Source organism: Choloepus didactylus, chromosome 18 (genome assembly GCF_015220235.1).
Source record: "Choloepus didactylus isolate mChoDid1 chromosome 18, mChoDid1.pri, whole genome shotgun sequence".
Taxonomy (NCBI): Eukaryota; Metazoa; Chordata; class Mammalia; order Pilosa; family Megalonychidae; genus Choloepus; species Choloepus didactylus.
Genome location: NC_051324.1, coordinates 35,695,360 through 35,715,164, shown reverse-complemented (window position 1 = coordinate 35,715,164; position 19,805 = coordinate 35,695,360). Strand labels below are relative to the sequence as shown.

At 35.3% G+C, this 19,805-nt stretch overlaps 1 protein-coding gene across 1 annotated transcript in view; it reads left to right on the top strand.

Moving 5' to 3' along the window:
- The window catches only part of MED13 (mediator complex subunit 13), a 114,332-nt gene that overhangs the window by 11,510 nt on the left and 83,017 nt on the right, over positions 1–19,805 (top strand). Inside the window, exons 4-8 of the mRNA XM_037810829.1 lie at positions 15,684–15,829; positions 16,641–16,838; positions 18,225–18,419; positions 18,930–19,092; positions 19,279–19,389. Of these exons, the coding sequence (XP_037666757.1) occupies positions 15,684–15,829; positions 16,641–16,838; positions 18,225–18,419; positions 18,930–19,092; positions 19,279–19,389 (813 nt within the window). The remainder of the gene's footprint in view (positions 1–15,683; positions 15,830–16,640; positions 16,839–18,224; positions 18,420–18,929; positions 19,093–19,278; positions 19,390–19,805) is intronic.

Here is a 19,805-nt window from a genome sequence, read left to right as displayed (position 1 = left end):
ATCTCCCTCTTTATTGTCTTTCTTACTGTTTTGGTGGTGCTTGTCCATCAGTGGTTTCCTAAGAGAGAGGGTGCATGGGAAGTAAACTTTTTGAGGTCCTGAATGTCTGAATTATCTCCTTTTCTACTTTATAGTTGATCAGTAGTTTTGGCTGGTTATAGAATCTAGGATTGACAGTAATTTTCTCTGAGACTTCTGGGCGCTGAAATCCTAATTGGAAATTTTGTGTATGGGTACAACTTGGAAAGTTGTAGGCTTCACTAGGGTGATTGATTGGTCAGGGACCTGGCCATTTGTATTGGGTTGTCTATCACCCACCTGTCACTATCTGTGTATCTTATTTTCCCCCTTAGATAGGATAGTCACTTTCCCTAGAGGAATCCTTTAATGTCCTTACCAGAGGGGGTAACCTTAGCTGCCAATGTTTAGGGAGCCTATTGGAGAAAAGGAGTGGCATTTGATAGTATTTAGATTTTCACTTAATTTCTCTATACTAGCTATATTTGGTGTCTCTAAGTCTGTCAGCTAATTCAGAAAGTAAATGTCCAATTTTTTCATTGATCTGGAAGAAGGAGAAGAGCCTGTGTCTACAGAGTGGAGTGGATCCAGGAGTCTGACTTACTTATTTGAACTTTCATTCCTTCTGTTTTCAGTTCTACCTGTATATCTGTCTTTAGAGGTATTTTCAATTTCTGAGCCTTTTTGGGATCCTGTGGTCTGTGATTCAAAGATTGCATCTTGGCTTCTTCCTTCTAGCCTTTATAAGTCAGTTGCTATTTTTGCCTTTGCTTGTGAGCTCCCCAAGTTTTATGGCCATCTTTGTCTGCTGCCATCACTTCTACAATTCTCTGCATACCCCTCCTGCCCTTTACTGTCTGTATAGAGGGAATAGAGATAAATGAATTTATTCAATGTTATGCAAGGTAATGGAAGTATCTTTATTTATCTTTATGAAAGAAACCTAATGGGGCTGTTATTAATTGAAAATACAACTTCTGATGTTGGAGATTTCCATGACTCCAACAGATTCTACTTGTTATTAACCATGCAGTTGAGCACTAGTGGTTTTTCATGGTCTCATCCATTTAGCAGGGGAGCTTAATTCAAATTGTGTTTAATTAGTGGAGTGTAATCAGAGATATGGTATGTCCTTTTGTATTATTTTTGACGCGTAATTGTGGTACAAAACTGACTACTCAGTAAAGAAAATGCTGGTCCTCAAATCTTTTTTTCACAGGAACTTTCCTTCCATTAGAAAAGCAAGTAGGAAAAATCAAGCAACTAAGTCTTAAATCCTTATTTTAGTTATGGTTTGGGACTTCTTTTTCATTGCATTCAGTGGAATGATACAGGGAAGGTTTTTAAAAATTGAATTATAAATTTGAGTTTCCAGCCCTTTATGAAGCAAAAGTATCATATATAGTATTTTTGTTTACAGACCAATTCATTTTTTGTTAAACTGGTATAAACATTCTTAAAAAAACAAAAACAAAGCCACAGTTGTCAAGAAAGAAAATTTGTTCTGTGAAACTGGTTTGGCCTGAACAAAGGAGAAAATATTCCTTAATTTTTTCTTACTCTCCTCCTCCTCTTCCTTCCCCTCTTCCTTTTCTTTTCTTACCTTTTTTAAAATAAAGATTCTCAGTTTTTTAATAATCTGAATTCTCATTTTTTAATAATCTGTAGTTAGTTGTCTGGTTAACAGTTTTCAGGGACTGAAAGAGAGGAAATGGAATTAAATTATTGTGATACAGCTGGGTTAACTGTAAAGAAGCCCTAAACTGTAAGAGTAATTAACCACTGGAACAAACTTAATAAGAGATTTAATAGAATTGCCTACATAGTCTTCTGATACTTGGTTAAAAGTAGAATAACAGTATTTTATCTTGAACAATTTCAACATTTTCCTATACTGCAGGGGGACTGCATTAGCTGACAATCACTGAATATTGCTAATGAAACCACAAGTAAATGGGCTATAGAAAGTACCAGTGACTTACTATGGATTTTAGTCTCTCAGTAAAAGACTTACCAAACTTCTGGTGTTTGAAGCTCACCTGAATAAGGTTATCTTGAGAAAGAACTTTCTAGGTTTGTTTTTGGTTAAACTTTTTGTCATGTTGAATCTATTCCAGCCATTTAGCTGTGTAGGCAGTTAAGTTTATTTAGTACTTTTAGTGGGAGTTTTAAGTGCTTCCAGGAAAGATATACAGGATAGAAAGATATTAGTATGTTGGTTTGAAGCTGTATGTATCCCAGAAAAACATATTCTTAAATCTAGTCCATTCCTGTGGGATGGAGGACCTTTTGATTAGGTGTAGTCCAGCCCAATCAGAATGGGTGTTAATCCTATTACTGGAGTCTGTTAAAAGCAGAATGAAATTCAGACTCAGAGAGCGAGCCATGGAAGCAAGAAGCTGAAATTTGGTGGAATCTGGAAGGCAACAGGAAGGCCACCATGTGCTTTGGCATATGACATAGGAACCAAGGACCAGGGATTGCCAGTCCTAGAACATCAGTGTTCAGGAAGAAAGCATTCCCTTGATGACACCTTGATTTGGAATTTCTTTTAGTCTCAAAACCATGAGTGACTAGATTCCATTGTTTAACCCGACTATTTCGTGGTATTTGAGTGGCCAAAAAAAGCCAGATTTTGGTACCAGGACATTGGGGTGCTTGATAGAAAAGGCCTAGATTGTTTTCAAGAGACTGTAGGTAGAAATATGGAAGGTAACTGTATATCCAATGAGGCCTTAGAAAGAAATGATTATAACTAGAGAAAAGGCAGTCCTTGTTTTAAAGTGGCAGAAAACCTGGAGAAATTGAGTTCTGATATAGGATGGAAGCCAGAACTTGAAAGCCTTGAACTGGATGTTTAGCTGGGAGATTTTGAAGCTAAGTGTGGAAAGTGCAGCCTAGTGTTCCCTTGCAACTTATAGTAAAATGCGAGAGAAAAGGGATAAGCTGAGAACTGAACTCTTGAACACAAAGAAACCAGAAATTGATGGTTTGGAAAATTCTGAGCTCCTAGAAGGCAAATCCCGAGACTGGTGCCCATGTGAGGGTTTAACTGTACAAATTTCCATACAAATCAGGATTGGAGATGCAGTTATCCATGAAGGATCTGTGTAAAGTCCTACTATCTGATGGTGTGAACTCTTGTGACCTATATGCAAAACCAACAAGATTTTTTGTGAGATTTGTATGAATGGAACCACTGCCAGCCTAGACTAAAAGGAACATGGAAGAGACAGATTGAAGGAAGAATGACTTCAAGGGCAGAACGATGGAAGCTGAGTTCTGGACCAAAGATACGTCCTCAGGCCAAGAGAGTGGGCCCACCCATGGGTGTGAAAAGGGCACATCTGCCTGGCACTTGGAGAGGGTGGACCTTCTACCCTGTTGTTCAGAAAGAGTGCTGCCACCCTAGTACTCAGAGATGGTGGGGCCTGTGCCCTGGGGATTGTGGAAAGTTTGGCCATCATCCTGATGCTTGGAGAGGGTGCAGCCTTCACCCCAGTGTTTGGGGAGAGCATGGCTGCTGTCCAAGCACTTAGAAGGGGTGGAGGTACCACTGCATCAGGCCAGAGGACAAAATATCGATTCTTAGATGACTCTCAGACTTTGAAATCTAAGGGAGTATGCCTTCCTTGGTTTTGGAATTGTTTTTTCCTTCCAGTTTCTCCCTTTTAGAATGGAAATGTTTATCCTCTGCCTGTCCTTCCATTGTATATTGGAAATAGATAACTTGTTTTCTGCGTTTCACAGGTCCACAGACGGGGATTGTGCCCTAGGACAGACCACATTGATAACTGATTTTGATGAGATTTTGTACTTAACATTGTTTCTGAAATGACCTAAGGCTTTTGGAATGTTGTGATTGAATGAATGTATTTGACGTGTAGAAAGAACATGACTTTTGGGGGCCCAGAGGGTAGAATGTGGTGGTTTGAAGCTGTATATACCCCAGAAAAACATATTCTTAAATCTAATCCATTCCTGTGGGTGTGAACCCATTGTAAGTAGGACCTTTCAGTGAGGTTATTTCAGTTAAGGTGTGGCCCTGCTCAATCATGATGGGTCTTAATCCTGTTACTGGAGTCCATAATAAGCAGAATGAAATTCAGACAGAGTGAGAGGCGGCCATGGAAGCAAGCTGAAATTCATTGGAAGCCAGAAGAGAACAGAGAGGCTGCCAATGGCGTTGCCATTGACAGAGGAGCTAAGGACCAAGGAATGCTGGCACCTAGCCCCAGAATACCAGTCTTCAGGAAGAAAGCATTGCCTTGATGACATCTTCATTTGGAATTTCTTTTGGCCTCAAAACTGAGCGAATAACCCATTTTATGGTATTTGCTTGAGCAGCCAAAGAAACTAAAACAATTAGTAAGGGATTTTTTTAGACAGCTACCAAATGCCGTCCCATATGTTACGGTATGTATTGAGATAGGAGGTTTGCTGACTAAATGGCAGATGAGGTTGTACAGAAGGGAAATAAGTTAATAGGGAATATATTTGATTTTAATATGTTCTTTAATTTTATCCCACTCCCTAAACTAGAGATGTAGCCATATAATTAATTGTTAAGGAAGAATATATTGATCAGCTGGTAAATCTTTGAGATCTTTACTCTATGTAAGATAGTTATCTTTAACTAATGGGCAGTATAAGTAGATAAAGGATAGAATAAACCCTTGTTGGATATGACATAAAAAGGATAGGTTCAAATGTCTGCCTGAATATGTTGTAAGCTCTTTATCTTGGAATTTGGTGTTAAATATTAGCAAGGAACGTGGCCTATAGAGAGGGAGAGATTTGGGTACTTGTGGAATAAGGCAGACAGAGTTTACAGAAATAAAAGTACATCCCTAAGCGTTTGTTCGTACTGAGTTGGCTGTAATTAGAATGTTAGGACAAAATGTGGAAATTTGATCTTTGTTTTTTTTCTCAAAGAAGTTTTAAATCTGCATTATCCAATACAGTAGTCAGTTACCACTTGTGGCTTTTTAAATTGAAATTAATTGAAATTAAATAAAAAAAGAAATTTAATTCCTCAGTTGTACAATCCACAGGTTGAGCTAGTGACTATTAAATAGCACAGATATGGAACATTTCCATCGTTGCAGAAACTTCTTATGGACAACATTGCTTACACTAGAGCCTTTGCTTTTGCCTTTATAATTAAAGTCAGTACTTTTGGAGCTTCATTAAAGAAGTTGGTCAAGATTTTGTTTGGTTTGTTTTTTTAGGCAGTATGTGAAAAGCATATGTTGTAAATTCCATCTATAACGCTTTTGTTTATCTTCCTTCACACCTGTGGCTTTTACATTATTTCCCAGTCACCAAAATGAATTAAAAATAAGTACTGTGAGATTTGTATCTTTGTTGGCGTATGTTGGTAGCCACTCTATATAGCTTTAGGATGTCTTTGGCTGGCTTCCTCTATACCTCTGAAAACCTGAACTTCTAAGAGCTATTACTATTTTGGTTTCTAAGGACTCATTTCTAAATTAATTTTAATATATTTATTTAAGCCAGCATATTTTGAGGAATATCATTTGATATGTCATATATATATATATATATATATATATATATCACATATATAAAAGGTATTAATGAGCTTTTTTTTGTTTCTTAGTACTAAATCTTTGAAATCTGGTGTGTATTTTATATCTAGAGTACATCTGAGTTTGGACTAGCCACATTTCAAGTGCTCAGTAGTCACATGTATACAGTGGCTATTGTATTAACAACATAGTTCTAGGGCTTTAAAGACCAGCTGAGCTTGATAGAGTTTATTGATGAAATATATTGTCTGTTTGGTGGTTTGCAAACTCTCCTAGAATTGTATTCTAAATCGTGAGTCTGCTTTAGGTTCTCAAAAGTAGGGGGAACCTCATACCTCATGTCGGAGTATGCAGTCTCTGCTCAAGTTAGGCATGGTTACTTCAGCAATCTCCACACTGCCTTTTTATTTTTCCTACAGCCTATGCAGATTGTCCTTAATGTCTGTCAACAAGACTATTATGCATCATATTTCTGATATTTTAAGTGATGATGCAGTAGTACTTACAGCTTATGAAATTTCCCTATGGTGCCTATATCATTAGGATTTGCATAATCAGTTTCCTACATTTGCATGCTTTCCAGGAACATTTATGAGAAAAATTAAGTGTGCTAAGAATGATGACTTTTCTTCATTTTTTCCCCATTGAGCGCTTATTATAATTTCTTACCATAGTTCTTACTGTAGACTTGTACAGTAGAGTATGTATATATGTAGAATCTGTCTTTTTGATCTGTTGATTTTAGATATGAACGATAATAGAGAAATTTTTTCCGAAGGGGAGAAGGGAGGAAGAAACCTTTTGCTGAAGCCAGATTGATCCTCGTAATGAAAAACAAGTATTTTCTTATTGTCAGACATAATTTAAAAATAAATGTAGTAGTTGAATAGCATAACTAATTAAAGGACTATACTCACCTTCTGAATGGAAATTTAAGGGGGGACTAGCTAGTCTTACTACCTAAAGAGAAGGCTATAATATTAATAATGCAAATACCTATTGGGCTTACTGTGTGCCAGACACTATTCTAATTAGGGATTATTATGAATTAACTCAATTCTCACAACCCTATTATTTTCCCAGTTTGACAAGTGATAAAATTGTGGAGGTGAAGTAACTTGTCCATGGTCATATAGCTAGTAAGTGTTGGTGTTGGGTTATTGGGCTTGAAAAATAGCTTGTGGACCCTTAGACCATTATAGGTCCTGTACCTAAATCTTTTTAAAGTGATAGGAAATAATAAAGAACAGAGCACTTAAAAATAACAACAAAAAAGAGTAATTGCAGAGCACATGAAATTGTGAACTAGAATAATGTTGCTTTCTAAGAATTCTTTACTGTATAACGTAAATAGTGTGTTCATCAAGTGAGCAGAAATATATACAAGAGACAACAGATAGGTGTTCTTTTTCTGGATTTTGATACAGATCTTTTGTTCATGGAAATGTGTTAAGAAAACCCAATTTTGATATTATAGCTGTAAATCTAACAATTTTTTTAAAAAGTTACTTTGAAGGCTGCAGAAATACAGATTTATGTGGTGGTTCCTAAACTTATCTGGAGGTAGGAATCACGTGGGGAGCTTCAAAAAATATTGATGCCTTTTTCTTACCCTCAGAGGTTGTGGTTTAATTGGTCTGGGGGTACAGCCTGAGTTTTGGAATTTTTAAATGATCCCAGGTGATCCTAATGTAAGCTTGGGATCTGCTGAATTAATGGAATAGGGAATAATCAAAGAATTAGGATGAGCCAGATTTTAAGTCAACATTCCCCCGAACTAGTGATAATGATTTTAAGAGAAATTATTTAACTTCTTTGTGCCTTGAATTTTCTACCAGCGAAATGATATATCATCTTTCTGTACCTACCTAACAATTGCTTAAAACAGATTAGACGTGGCCCTTCCTATGTATTATATATTTCCAACTGTTAATAGAACAGCTGACCTTTAGTCTATAATCATATCTTCATTTTCTGTCTGAGAAATAAAGAATCTGTTATTTATTTTCACTACTTATGCAAGGAACATTTCTTTCAACAACAGAAGATGGTGTTTGGGTTTTGTTATCTGTAGAATTCTGCCTCATACGTTTTTGTTACGGGTGTTACATTGTAAGCTGCTGTAGAACAAGGGTTCTCTACAATTTTTTATAGAATCTTAACAGTGCGTTGTATTGTCATTATAGTAAAACATTTGTTTTAACTCCCCTTTTCTAAGTGCTAAGTTCAAAAAATGTTTTATGAAGTAATGTTATAAGTGATACCATCTCTCCTTGAAAGAAAGGCCATTCTGAATATATCAGTATTACCGAACATTCTTTTTGTTATAATATTCTTTGACTAGATGTTGCCTTTAGCATAAGAATTTCAGAAATTTTATTTCATATTTAGAATCCTTAGTTTTTCACCTGTATTACGCTCAAACTTGGTTTATTTTAAGCCATTTTAAAGCACAATGAGATCAGACTGTATTGGAAACATGAAGTAGCACAATGGGAAAGGATGTTTTTCTTTGATCATCGACAGCTGTAATTGGAGCTGCTGGTAACTAGGGCAGTGAGGATAATCAGTGAAAGCAGAGAGTATCAATCATGTTTTGCACTTTGGAATATTGGCTTTTTATAAAGACTCCCTAGAAGACAAATTTCTTTACAAAAAATGTCAAACTTACTTATTTAAAAGTTAAGATGGTTGAGTGCTCATCGCGTGTATGGAATGGCTGTTGGGGAAGTTGAAAAGATGCCCCCTTGACTTTTGTATATACCAGATTAAATTTGTTTCCCTAAATAATGTTCAAGAGAAATTAAGTTAGTGTACCTCTTTTTTTTTTTTTTTTTTTTTTAACTTCTCCAAGATTATAATAATCTCTTTAGGAAAATATATATTTTTAGCTAGATTATTTGCTGTTTTATCATGACAAAAATCCATTTTGAGTATCTTTTTTTATTCTCTTATTTCAAATTTTAATTATGAAATGAAACAATTGAAAGCTGTATTTTTAAGAACTCAAGTTCATTGATTAAAGGAACATTCGATAAGAGAATATAAAATTCAGGTCTCCTCACCCCTTTGTCTTTAAGAATAAAGACCATGAGACTGTTCTAGGTTGTTGCTTATACTTGCAAATGTTCTTGGAAGTATTTGCAATTCAGATTTTAAAATCTGCTATTCAATTACCGGGTAGGCACACAGCATTCATAATCATTTCTTCAGCACACTTATTTGATCCCTAAAATTAATCAAATTACAATTTCTGTATATAATTGGTTATTCTTGCTTGAGTCTCTTTCTTAAGGTTTTTCTTGATAAAAATATTTTTTAAATTACTGATTCTCCTCTAAACTTTAAAAAAATTGCCCCCTCTACCAAGGAAGACTTACCAATCTTTTACAGCTTCCTGACAAACCTGTAAAAAGCTTGTAATAGTGAAAAATATATATTCATTCATTCTAGCCAGCTGAATATCAGTTTTTCATTTATTCACTTTTTAAAAAATGTTAATTTTAGACTCATGATTTTTTTATAGTTTAGAGAAAAATGCCTTGAAAATTGGTTTCTGCCTGTTGTATGTCAATACATATGATTCACGTCCCTCTCAGAAATTAAACATTAGAAGTTTACTAAGATAAAAATACTATCTAGAAATTATTGTTGTGTATTTATAATGCTCTGTAACTCAACAGTTATAGAAGCAATGTTTGTATCAGAAAAGAAGCGAAGCACAAATCTGACTGGCTATATATGCATTCCCCAAATTAGTTGCATATATGGTTGTTTATATTAGATACCTTCTTTGAGAAATAACTGTATGGGGGCCTGTTTCGGTTTGCTAATGCTGCCATTTGCAAAATACCAGAAATGAATTGGCTTTTATAAAAGGGGTTTATTTGGCTACAAAGTTACAGTCTTAAGGCCATGAAGTGTCCAAGGTAAGACCTCAACAACAGGGTACCTTCACTGAAGTTTGGCCATTGGCATCCAGAAAACCTCTGTTAGCTCGGAAGGCACGTGGCTGGCATCTGCTTGCTCCCAGGTTGTGTTTCAAGATGGCATTCTCCAAAATGTTTCTCTTGGGGCATTTTGTCCTCTCTTACCTACAGCTGTTCTTCAAAATGTCACTCTCAGTTGCTCTGCGTCTGGGCCTATGTGGCTCTTTTTAAAGTACTCCAGTGATCCGATAAAGACCCACCCTGAGTGGGTGGGGTAACACCTCCATAGAAAAATCCAGTGAAAGGTCTCGCCCACAGTTGATTGGGTTGTATCTCCATGGAAACACTGAACCATTAGGTTGCAACCTAATCAACACATCTGCCCCTACAAGAGTGCATTAAAGGTAATGGCATTTTGGGGGCCATAATACATCCAAACCAGTACAAGGCCTAAGAGTAATTTCTAAGTGATTTCAAGAATCATATTTACTGTTCTTTACAAAGGGTGTTGAAGTCACGCTCTTGATTTTATTCTTTCCGTGAGGCTCTATTATAATGGCCATACCATTGCTTTGTTGAGAAAGTTTCATTTTTCATCCCTACAGTTTTTGGGGGTGTCTGTGTACTTGCTTAATTATGCTTGCAGACTGGCAAGTTCTTTTCTGAGTCCGTTTTAGAAGTTTAGCATTGTATGGTTAGTAACAACCAATTTACATTTTCTACATTTTGACTTTGTTCTCCCAATTCTCTTAGGTTCATTAGGTACATTTTCTGCTTTCTAGATTATTTCAGGCAACAGTTGTACAAAATATTTCCCCACTATGGAACATGGGTCACCATTTTTCCAGCCTCCCATAATAAATTTCCTCACCCTTTTTTCTAGTGCCTTATATTCCTTGCCACCCACCCAGGGTTGCCAGTGAAACATATTTTAGCTATTTGTTACGGCAACACCTCACTTTTGGTACCAATTTCTGCATCATCTATTGCTGTGTGATATACCACCCCCAAAATAGTGCTTTGAAATAGATGTCATATATTCTAACTCATGCATCTGTAGGTCAACTGCAGGCCATGCTCTAAACTGTATGTTGCTTATCCTCCTTAGACTGTGGGCCAGCCAGGACATGTTAGTATTATCACGGTGATGAAAGAAGCACTGGAAGCAAACTGAATTGCATAAGTACATTTCAGGCTTCTGCTTGGCTAAAAGCAAGTCACAAAGCAAGTTCATAGTCAAGGGCTGAAGAAGTATATGCCCTCTAATGGGAGGAATTACAAAGCCACACCAAAGATTCTAGATAAAGAGGGGAGTGGGGTTTTGGGGCCAATAACTCAGTCTTCCATACATGGATTGTTTGAAAGTAGAAAGTGAAGGGAAAAAAATTAGGATCAAATTCAGATTTCTGGCTTAGACAGTTTATGGCTATAGACTTGATAAGAAAAAAAAATATGTTTGCTTAGAAATAAGAGGTTAAGATCTGGACTTGTAGGATATTTAGTATGTACCTATTATGTGCCAGGGAGCTATTCTGTATGCTGGGGATGCAACATAGAACAAAGGAGACAAGTTCCTTCTTACATTCTGAGGTGGGGAGGGTGACTATAAGAAATAAGTAAATTATATAATCTGATAGATGGTAATAATTTCTTTAGCTAAAACAAACAAGTAATTGGAAGGCAGTGTAAAGTAGGGATCAGTAAAGAACTAATCCAGAAGATATTTGAGCAAAGACCTGAGGAAGGTGAATGTAGACACCTGGAGTGTTTCATTTCAGGTAGAGGAACAGTAAGTACCAAGGCCTGATGTGTTTAAGGATCAGTAGGGAGACAGTGTGAGAGGAAAGGGAAGGACCAGTAAAAGATGAGGTCAGGAAGTAACAGGTAGTGGGGCTGACATTAGAATAACTTCTTTAATGTTACCTAAGTTCACTTTTTCCCCTTAGGAATTAAAAGGTCTTTTTATTAAGACATTCTCATAGCATTCTGTACTTACTTCTTTGTCAGAGCACTTACCATAACTGTAAATAACTATGTATCTAGCACAGTGCCATGTGCTTAGCCTCAAGACAGTTGCGCCCTAAAATATTTGTTGAATAAAGGAATAACACTTTTTTCACCTGCTTTCACTTGGTGGCTTTGTAAAAACTTAAGGTTGCATATAGTTTTGATTATAATTCGAAGTTCAATGCAGAGTTCTTTTGAGTTTGTGCATGGTGTTTTTGTTTTGAGCACTTGGAATTAGATTTGTGTTTGGTAGGTTTTTGTCTGTTTGCAATGCAGGTAGTCACCTTACCATTGCTGGGAGGGCAGCGACACTAAAACTGAGTTTATTACTTAAAACGAGCAACGGCAATGTTTTTTTTTTTCTAGATGAACAGTCCTCAGAGTTACTAGTTCATAGTTTCTTTACTCATCTTGACTTAGCGGTTTTAGATTTATACCCTTATACAAAAGTAAATGTTTATAATCTTCATGATTATACAACCAGTAGCTTTTTCAATAGAATAGAAAGAAGAGAAATAAGCTTAATTTAAAATTTTTTTTTCCTACTAAAAACTATTGGTTAAATGCAAGGTGGTATCTTGGATTAGATCCTGGAACAGAATAAAAAGGCATACGTGTTTGTGAAATATGAATAAAGTCTGAAGTTTAGTTAATAGTAATGTACTAATGTTAGTTACTAACCATGCTATGTTTGTCAAATAAGTAAGATGTTAACATTAGGGGAAGCTGGGTGAAGAGTATATGGGAATGCTATACTGTCTTTGTTACTAACTTCTCTCTAAATTTAAAATTATTCCAAAATAATAAGCTTATTTAAAAAATGTTGGTAGGGGATGATATAGTAATCACTGAATTTTTTTAAAAACATAAAAGTAATTTTCATATAATTAGACCAGTACAGAGTGGTATTTTAAATTTAAAAAAAGTAAAGATCGCTCTTCATATATTGTAGTCCCAGTCCCAGGAAGTAATCAGTTTTTTAAAAACTTTATTCTTAGTTCTTCTGGTGTTTACTGCTATAATTCCAGAGATCCTGATACCTCTAGACCTTGATTTATCAGTTATAGACAGTATTTACCAATTCAGACTTACTGTTGACTCTCAACAACAACATGTAAGGAGGAGAAATTCATAGCTCTGCATTATTCTTCATTCCTTCTCTACCCTCTATTTCCCCACTTCAATTAGCTACAGTATTACTTTTACTATAATTTAATTTAAAAAAATTTTGAGACAATTTTACTGAGAGATATTCACACCCTATATGAACTATACAAAGTGTACAATCACTGGTTCACAGTATCATCACATACTTGTGCCTCCAACCCTGTGATCAATTTTAGAATGTTTTTATTACTCCAGAAAATAAATAAAAATAAAAAGGAAGCCCAAATCTTCCCATATCCCTACGCCCCCCCATTATTGACCCATATTATTGGTGTAGTCCATTTGTTACTGTTGATGAAAGAGTATTAAAATATTACTATTAACTATATTCAGCAGTTTGCAATAGGTAATATTTTTTCCCATATACTCCTCTATTATTAACTCCTTGTAATAGTGTCATGCATTTGTTCTAGTTCATGAAAGAACTCGTTAAAATTTGTACAGTTAATCATACACATTATCCACCACAAGATTCACTGTGTTATACATTCCCAAGTTTTAACTTCCAACTCTCCTTCTGATGACACACGACTCTAAACTTCCCCTTTCCACTACATTCACACTCTATTTAGCACTGTTAATTATTCTCACAATAATGTGCTACCATCAGCTCTGTCCATTTCCAAACTTCAAGTTCAACCAAGTTAAACATTCTGCAGATATTAAGCATCCGCTCCCCATTCTTTAGTCTCATTTTATATCCTGGTAACGTATAGTCTAGATTTTATGTCTATGATTAGTTGTAGTTAGTTCATATCAGTGAGATCACACAATATTTGTCCTTTTGCATCTGACTTATTTCACTCAACGTAATGTCCTCAAGGTTCATCCATGTTGTCGCGTGCTTCAAGACTTCATTCCTTCTTACTGCTGAATAATAGTCCATCATCTGTATATACCACGTTTTGTTAATCCATTCATCTGTTGATGGACACTTGAGTTGTTCCCATCTTTTGGCAGTTGTGAATAATACCACTATGAGCATCTGTGGGCAGATGCCTGTTCGTGTCCCTGCTTTCAGATCTTCTGGGTATATCCTGAGTAGCGGGATTGCTGGGTTGTAAGGCATCTCTGTTCTTCGCTTCTTGAGGAACCACCAAACCATCCTCCTTAGCAGGTGTACCATTTTACATTCCCACCAGCATTGAGAGAGTGTTCCTATTTCTCCACATCCTCTCCAACACTTGTAGTTTCTTGTTTGTTTAATAGCGGTCATTCTAAGAAGTGTGAGATGATATCTCATTGTGGGTTTTGATTTGTATATCCCTAATAGCTAGTGAAGCTGAGCATCTTTTTTGTGCTTTTTAGCCATCTGTATTTCCTCTTTGGAAAAATGTCTGTTCATGTCTTTTGCCCATTTTAAAATTTGATTGTTTGTCTTTTTATTGTTGAGTTGTAGGATTTCTTTATATATTCTGGATATCAAACCCTCATCAGATGTGGGTTTCAGATGTTTTCTTCTATTGAGTCAGTTGCCTTTTCACTTTTTGACAAGGTCCTTTGAAGCACCAAAGTATTTAATTTTGAGAAGTTTCCATTTATCCATTTTTTCTTTTGTTGCTTGTGCTTTGGGTGTAAAGTCTGTGAGAAGCTACGAACTATCACTAGATCCTGGAGATGTCTCCCTACATTTTCTTTTAGGAGTTTTATGGTACTGGGTCTTATATATAGTTCTTTGATCCTTTTTGGTTAATTTTTCTAGAGGGTATGAGATGTCTATCTTTATGCCAGTACCATGCTTTCTTGGCCACTGTGGCTTTATAATATGCTTTAAAGTCAGGAAGTGTGAGTCCTACCACTTCATTCTTCTTTTTCAAGATGTTTTTAGCTATTTGAGTTCCCTTTACCTTCCAAATAAAATTGATAATTAGCTTTCCTAATTCTGCAGATAGTCTGTGGGAATTTTGATCGGTATTGCTTTGAATCTGTAGATTGGGTAGAATTGACATCTTAATGAAATTTAGCCTTCCAGTCATGAACACGGAATGCCTTTCCATTTCTTCAGGTCTTCTTTGATTTCTTTTAGCAATGTTTTGTAGTTTCCTGTGTACAACTTATAATTTAATTTTAATTAATTATGATTTGCCATGTCCAGAAAGAATTTGAGGGCTTATACATATATACAATAGGTTTTGAGTTGATTGATGGTCATATTTTAAAGAACATTTTTAAAGAAGTACAAAGGCTAATTCTTACAACTGTGTAAAGAAGGATTAAGAAAAGTGGATTCTTCATAGTGTATAGTCTCAACCCCCTCCTCCTCCAGCCACTTGGCTTTTCTATGTTTTATCTTAAGTATAGCTGCCTTCCTCTTGAGGACATTTTTTTTTTCCCCAACCCTGTATACCCATCTGTACCTAAATTTTGTAAGATAATCCAGTTTTAATCTAGAGGTAAGAGAGACTGCCCTGAGCATGCTAGCACATTTAAAACTCCTGCTAGGTGTAGACTTCAATTGTAAGATTCATCATTGCTTTAATAAAACTTTTCATGGGGAGGGAAGACAACCTTAAATGCTTGATTGATTGCAAGATGCAACCCAATTTCAGAAATAATAAAATGAGAAACTACTTTATTTCTTTTATATACTTGGGAAAATAAGCAAAAATAAAAATTGTTATCTGTAATTTTTTTGTACACATAGACTTTTTCTACCATTTTTGCCCCTCCAAAAAAATGAGATGGTACTTTTTTATAGCCTACCTTTTCCATCAAACCCCCTTCCTCACCTTTACTGATTTTTGTGGCATAATTGTTATGTGGGTGTACCTAACTTGTTTAACTGGTTCCTCTATTTGCAGCTTTTTTTCTGTTATAAACAGTGCTGTGAAGAACATTTCTCTTAGCTAAATCTTTGCTCACATCCATGGTTTTCCCTTTAGATGATGACATAGAATTACTGGGTTAAAGAGAATATGCATTTTTGTGATATAACTTTTTAGTAAAGAAAAGTTAACTTATTGTTTGGCCAATAATCATCACTAAAATATAACTTTTTCTTCTTTATTAGTGAACACTTGTCCTGCTCTTTCACCTTTTTCTTGCATGGAGACAGCAATGTTTGTACCAGTGTGGAAATTAACCAACATCAACCTGTATATCTACTCAGTGAAGAGCATATCACCCTTGCTCAACAGTCTAACAGCCCATTTCAAGGTAGATTATTATACTGGCTTAGGTATTTGGTCATTTATTGTTGTTTCGGTATCCTTCTTTATTGAAGTAGGTAATTTTACATTTTGGGATTGATGGAGTTTCTCTCTGATCTTTAACCCAGTGATGGTTTTGATGTAGTTTACTTTCTTCTCCCCCATAAGCTTATCAACTCAATGAAATAAGTTTTTTAGAATATATATTACTGAAAAATCCTTGAACATTAATGGTAACATTTTAAAGTGTTCTTTTAAATAATATTGCAGATATAAGTGGCTGTTTTTTCAGGGTCATCTTGTGTGACAGATCATAAGCCATTTTTAACATCGGTCACAGGTACTTTTGACATCTTTTATACCATGAAAATGGTTGACCTGTAGAGGGAATGTTTTTTAAGATTGCTGGGTTTTTTTAGAGCTGGCAGTGTGTTCTTGTTTTAATTCTGAACTTAGTGTTTGCTTTTTCTTTTATTTAAAATTTATGTGACAGTATAAGTACTTAGATTTATAATACACAGGTTTTCCTCAAATTACTTTTCCTTAATAGGAGGACAGAGGAATTGATGGTACATAAATTACCCCAGTTCATGCTGAAATTCTGTTCATCTGAGATTTTTGGGTAGATAAATAATAAACTCAATATTGCACTTTATCTTCACAATAATGAAGTGCAATAAATTGTTTATTCTCTGAAATGATAATTATGGGTCTCCATTTTTTACCTTGGTACACTTGGAGAATACTTGTCAAACTCTTAAATGTGATCTTATTTGGCATGTGTCTTTAGTTACTTGATGTCTGTTTTGGGTTTCTAGTTATTTTAAGCCCATTTGGACTAAATGGCACTCTCACAGGACAGGCATTCAAGATGTCTGACTCAGCTACCAAAAAACTGATTGGTGAATGGAAACAATTCTATCCTATCTCATCTTGCTTGAAGGAGATGTGTGAAGATAAACAGGAAGATATGGATTGGGAAGATGATTCTTTAGCTGCAGTAGAAGTTCTTGTTGGTATGGATTCTGAGTATTAATTCTAATGGGAAAAGTTGTGACTGTAGGTATGCGTTAGATTTTGCTTAATGACAAACAACTCTAGTACCTCCATGGATTTCAACACCAGACATTTATTTATTACTGGCTCACGTTATGTAAGGGCTGTGACTTACCTGTGATTCAGCTCCATGTATCTTTTCTTTCTACAACCTGGGTAAAAGGAGCACCCACTGTCTGGGATATGTTATTCTTATAATATAAAGAACAGAGGAATAATAGGAAGCAAGCCTAGCCATGCTAGTGTATTTAAAGTTCCTGTTGGAATGCGGTATATGTCACATTTTGCTCACATTCCAGTAGACAAAACTAGTCACAGTGGCCAAGCTTGAAGTCGTTTAGAGAGAAGTATGCTATGGATAAGAAGAGAATAAATAATTGTAAATGAATAATATTTGGAGTCTGGAAAGTTGACAATCTTAGTAATGCAGTGTTTTAACATTTGGTAAAACTGGTGTCTCTGATAACTTAAAAGGCAGAAAACGTACATAAGGAACTTGTGATTTTGGTCTGCTCTGCCTAGGTCAGCTGTATTCAGATTGGCTGGGTTCTATGTGTCTTCTCATTCAGGGACTCAGATTACAAGATAGGCCATATCTGGGACGTGCTAATCTCATGGCAGAGGACTGAAGTAAGAGAGGCTGCACTGAGCATGCTAGCACATTTAAAGCTCCTGCTAGGATGTGGCATATGCATATATTCACATTCCGGAGCAAGTCACCCAGCCAAACAATGGGGTGAAGACTTACACACATTAGAGAGACATGGCAGTCATGGGGAATTGTATAATTAGCAGATGATTGGAATTAGAATCTATAACACTATGTTTAATGTAATTGTATGATAATGTTATATATGAAAATTAGCTTATTTAGATTAATTAGGTTTTGTTTTTAATAAAAAGATTACCAGTGTTCAGTTTCATTAAAAACATTCTACCAGAGCAGTTGTGACCAAAACAAAAAGAAAACATAAACATTTATTAGTCTTTAACAACAGAGCCTTCTAAAGAAGAACACAGAAAATGGCCCATAATTTTAGTGCCCAGATTACCTTCGTTAAACTTTTAAAATAAATTCGAAAAAGTAGTACATATTGATAGTTAGAAAATCCAAAAGGAAAAGAGAAAGCTGCTATGTCTCTCTTACCAAAGATAATCACTACTAACAACATCTCATGGTTTCTTCTAGAAAAATCTTTTGACAAAAGAGTATATAAAAATATATTTTTTATTTACACAAATATGATCATGTATCTACTTTTTTGTAAGTACATTTTGGGTGAAATTCATTCTACTACAATCACATAGTAGTTGATTTTCCTGTCCATTTTTTTTTTTCCTTTCAGCTGGTGTTCGAATGATTTACCCAGCGTGTTTTGTTCTAGTCCCTCAGTCAGACATTCCTACCCCTAGCTCTGTGGGGTCATCTCATTGTTCAGCCTCTTGCTTGGGTGTACACCAAGTGCCTGCTTCCACAAGAGATCCTGCTATGTCTTCAGTTACTCTTACACCACCTACATCTCCTGAGGAAGTCCAAACAGGTACTGTAGTGATTTGTTTTGTCAGCTCTGATGATAAATTTTTTATTTTGTGTATAATAAGCACTTTAGAAATAGTTTATTTTGTAATTATTTTGAATTTATCCATATTCCCAAACTGTTAATTTGCTTCATTACCCTCTTTATATGTATACATTTATTATTGCTGATCCTTTTCTGAGCCATATGAAAACAAGCTGCAGACATGATGCCCCATAACCCCTAAATACTCCAGTGTATTTCCCAAAATTAAGGACATGCTCCTCTAAGTCAGGGAATCAGCATTGATACAGCACTGCCATCCTCATACCATGTTCACATTTTTTGTTTTCTGTATTTTAGGTAACGTAATGTGGGTGTTTTTGTTTGTTTGTTTTATTTTTTGTTTTTTTTTGCCTCAGATGTAAGTAGGCTTACCAGATAGCTGGAGCAAGTTGTAATAAAAATAACCCAAACTTTACTTTAAATTTGTCTGTAATATTCTATGTTCTGTTTGTTTTTGTTTGTTTTCAGTTGATTCTCAGTCTGCCCAGAAGTGGATCAAATTTTCTTCTGTATCTGATGGCTTCATCTCGGATAGTACTAGCCACCATGGTGGAAAAATACCCAGAAAATTAGCAAATCATGTGGTGGATCGAGTTTGGCAAGAATGCAATATGAACAGAACACAGAATAAGTTCGTATTTCCATTTTTAAATTAAAAAATTGCATGTTTGATCGTTACTTATAGTTAGATATTTAAACTATCATTTGTGTGACTTCTTTAATGAAAAAATTTATATTTTAAATTCAGTTTTAATGCTTAAATCAAATTTAACAAAATTTTATGTATTCTGAAGAATTTCCTAATTTCAAATCTTAGGAGGAAATACTCAGCTTCATCGGGCAGTCTATCTGAAGAAGAGATACCTAATAAAATAGCATCCTGGGATTTTGTTGAAGCCACACAAAGAACAAATTGCAGCTGTTCGAGGTAGATTTTTTCCCAGTTGATGTCTGTGTATATGTGTGTAGTGGTTTTTTATGCTTTCGATTACTTTTGCCCTACTTTGTTTGAGGTAGCTAATATAAACACAATATGTTAGGATTTTTTTTTTCAAAAGAAAAAAAATCCAGTAAGAAATTTGAAGCTGGTTATAGAAATACATGCAAATGCATGCCTTGAGTTTTTTTTTTCCAATTTCTAAAAGGCCTTTATTTTTTTAAATTCAGTTTTATTGATACATTCACCTACCCTACAGTCATCCACAGTGAACCGTCAATTATTCATAGTACCATCATATCATTGTGCATTCATCACCGGAATCAATTTTTGAACATTTTCCTTACTCCAAATAATAAAAAGAAAAAGAAAAGTAGAAAAGAATATCTAAAACATTCCATCCCTCC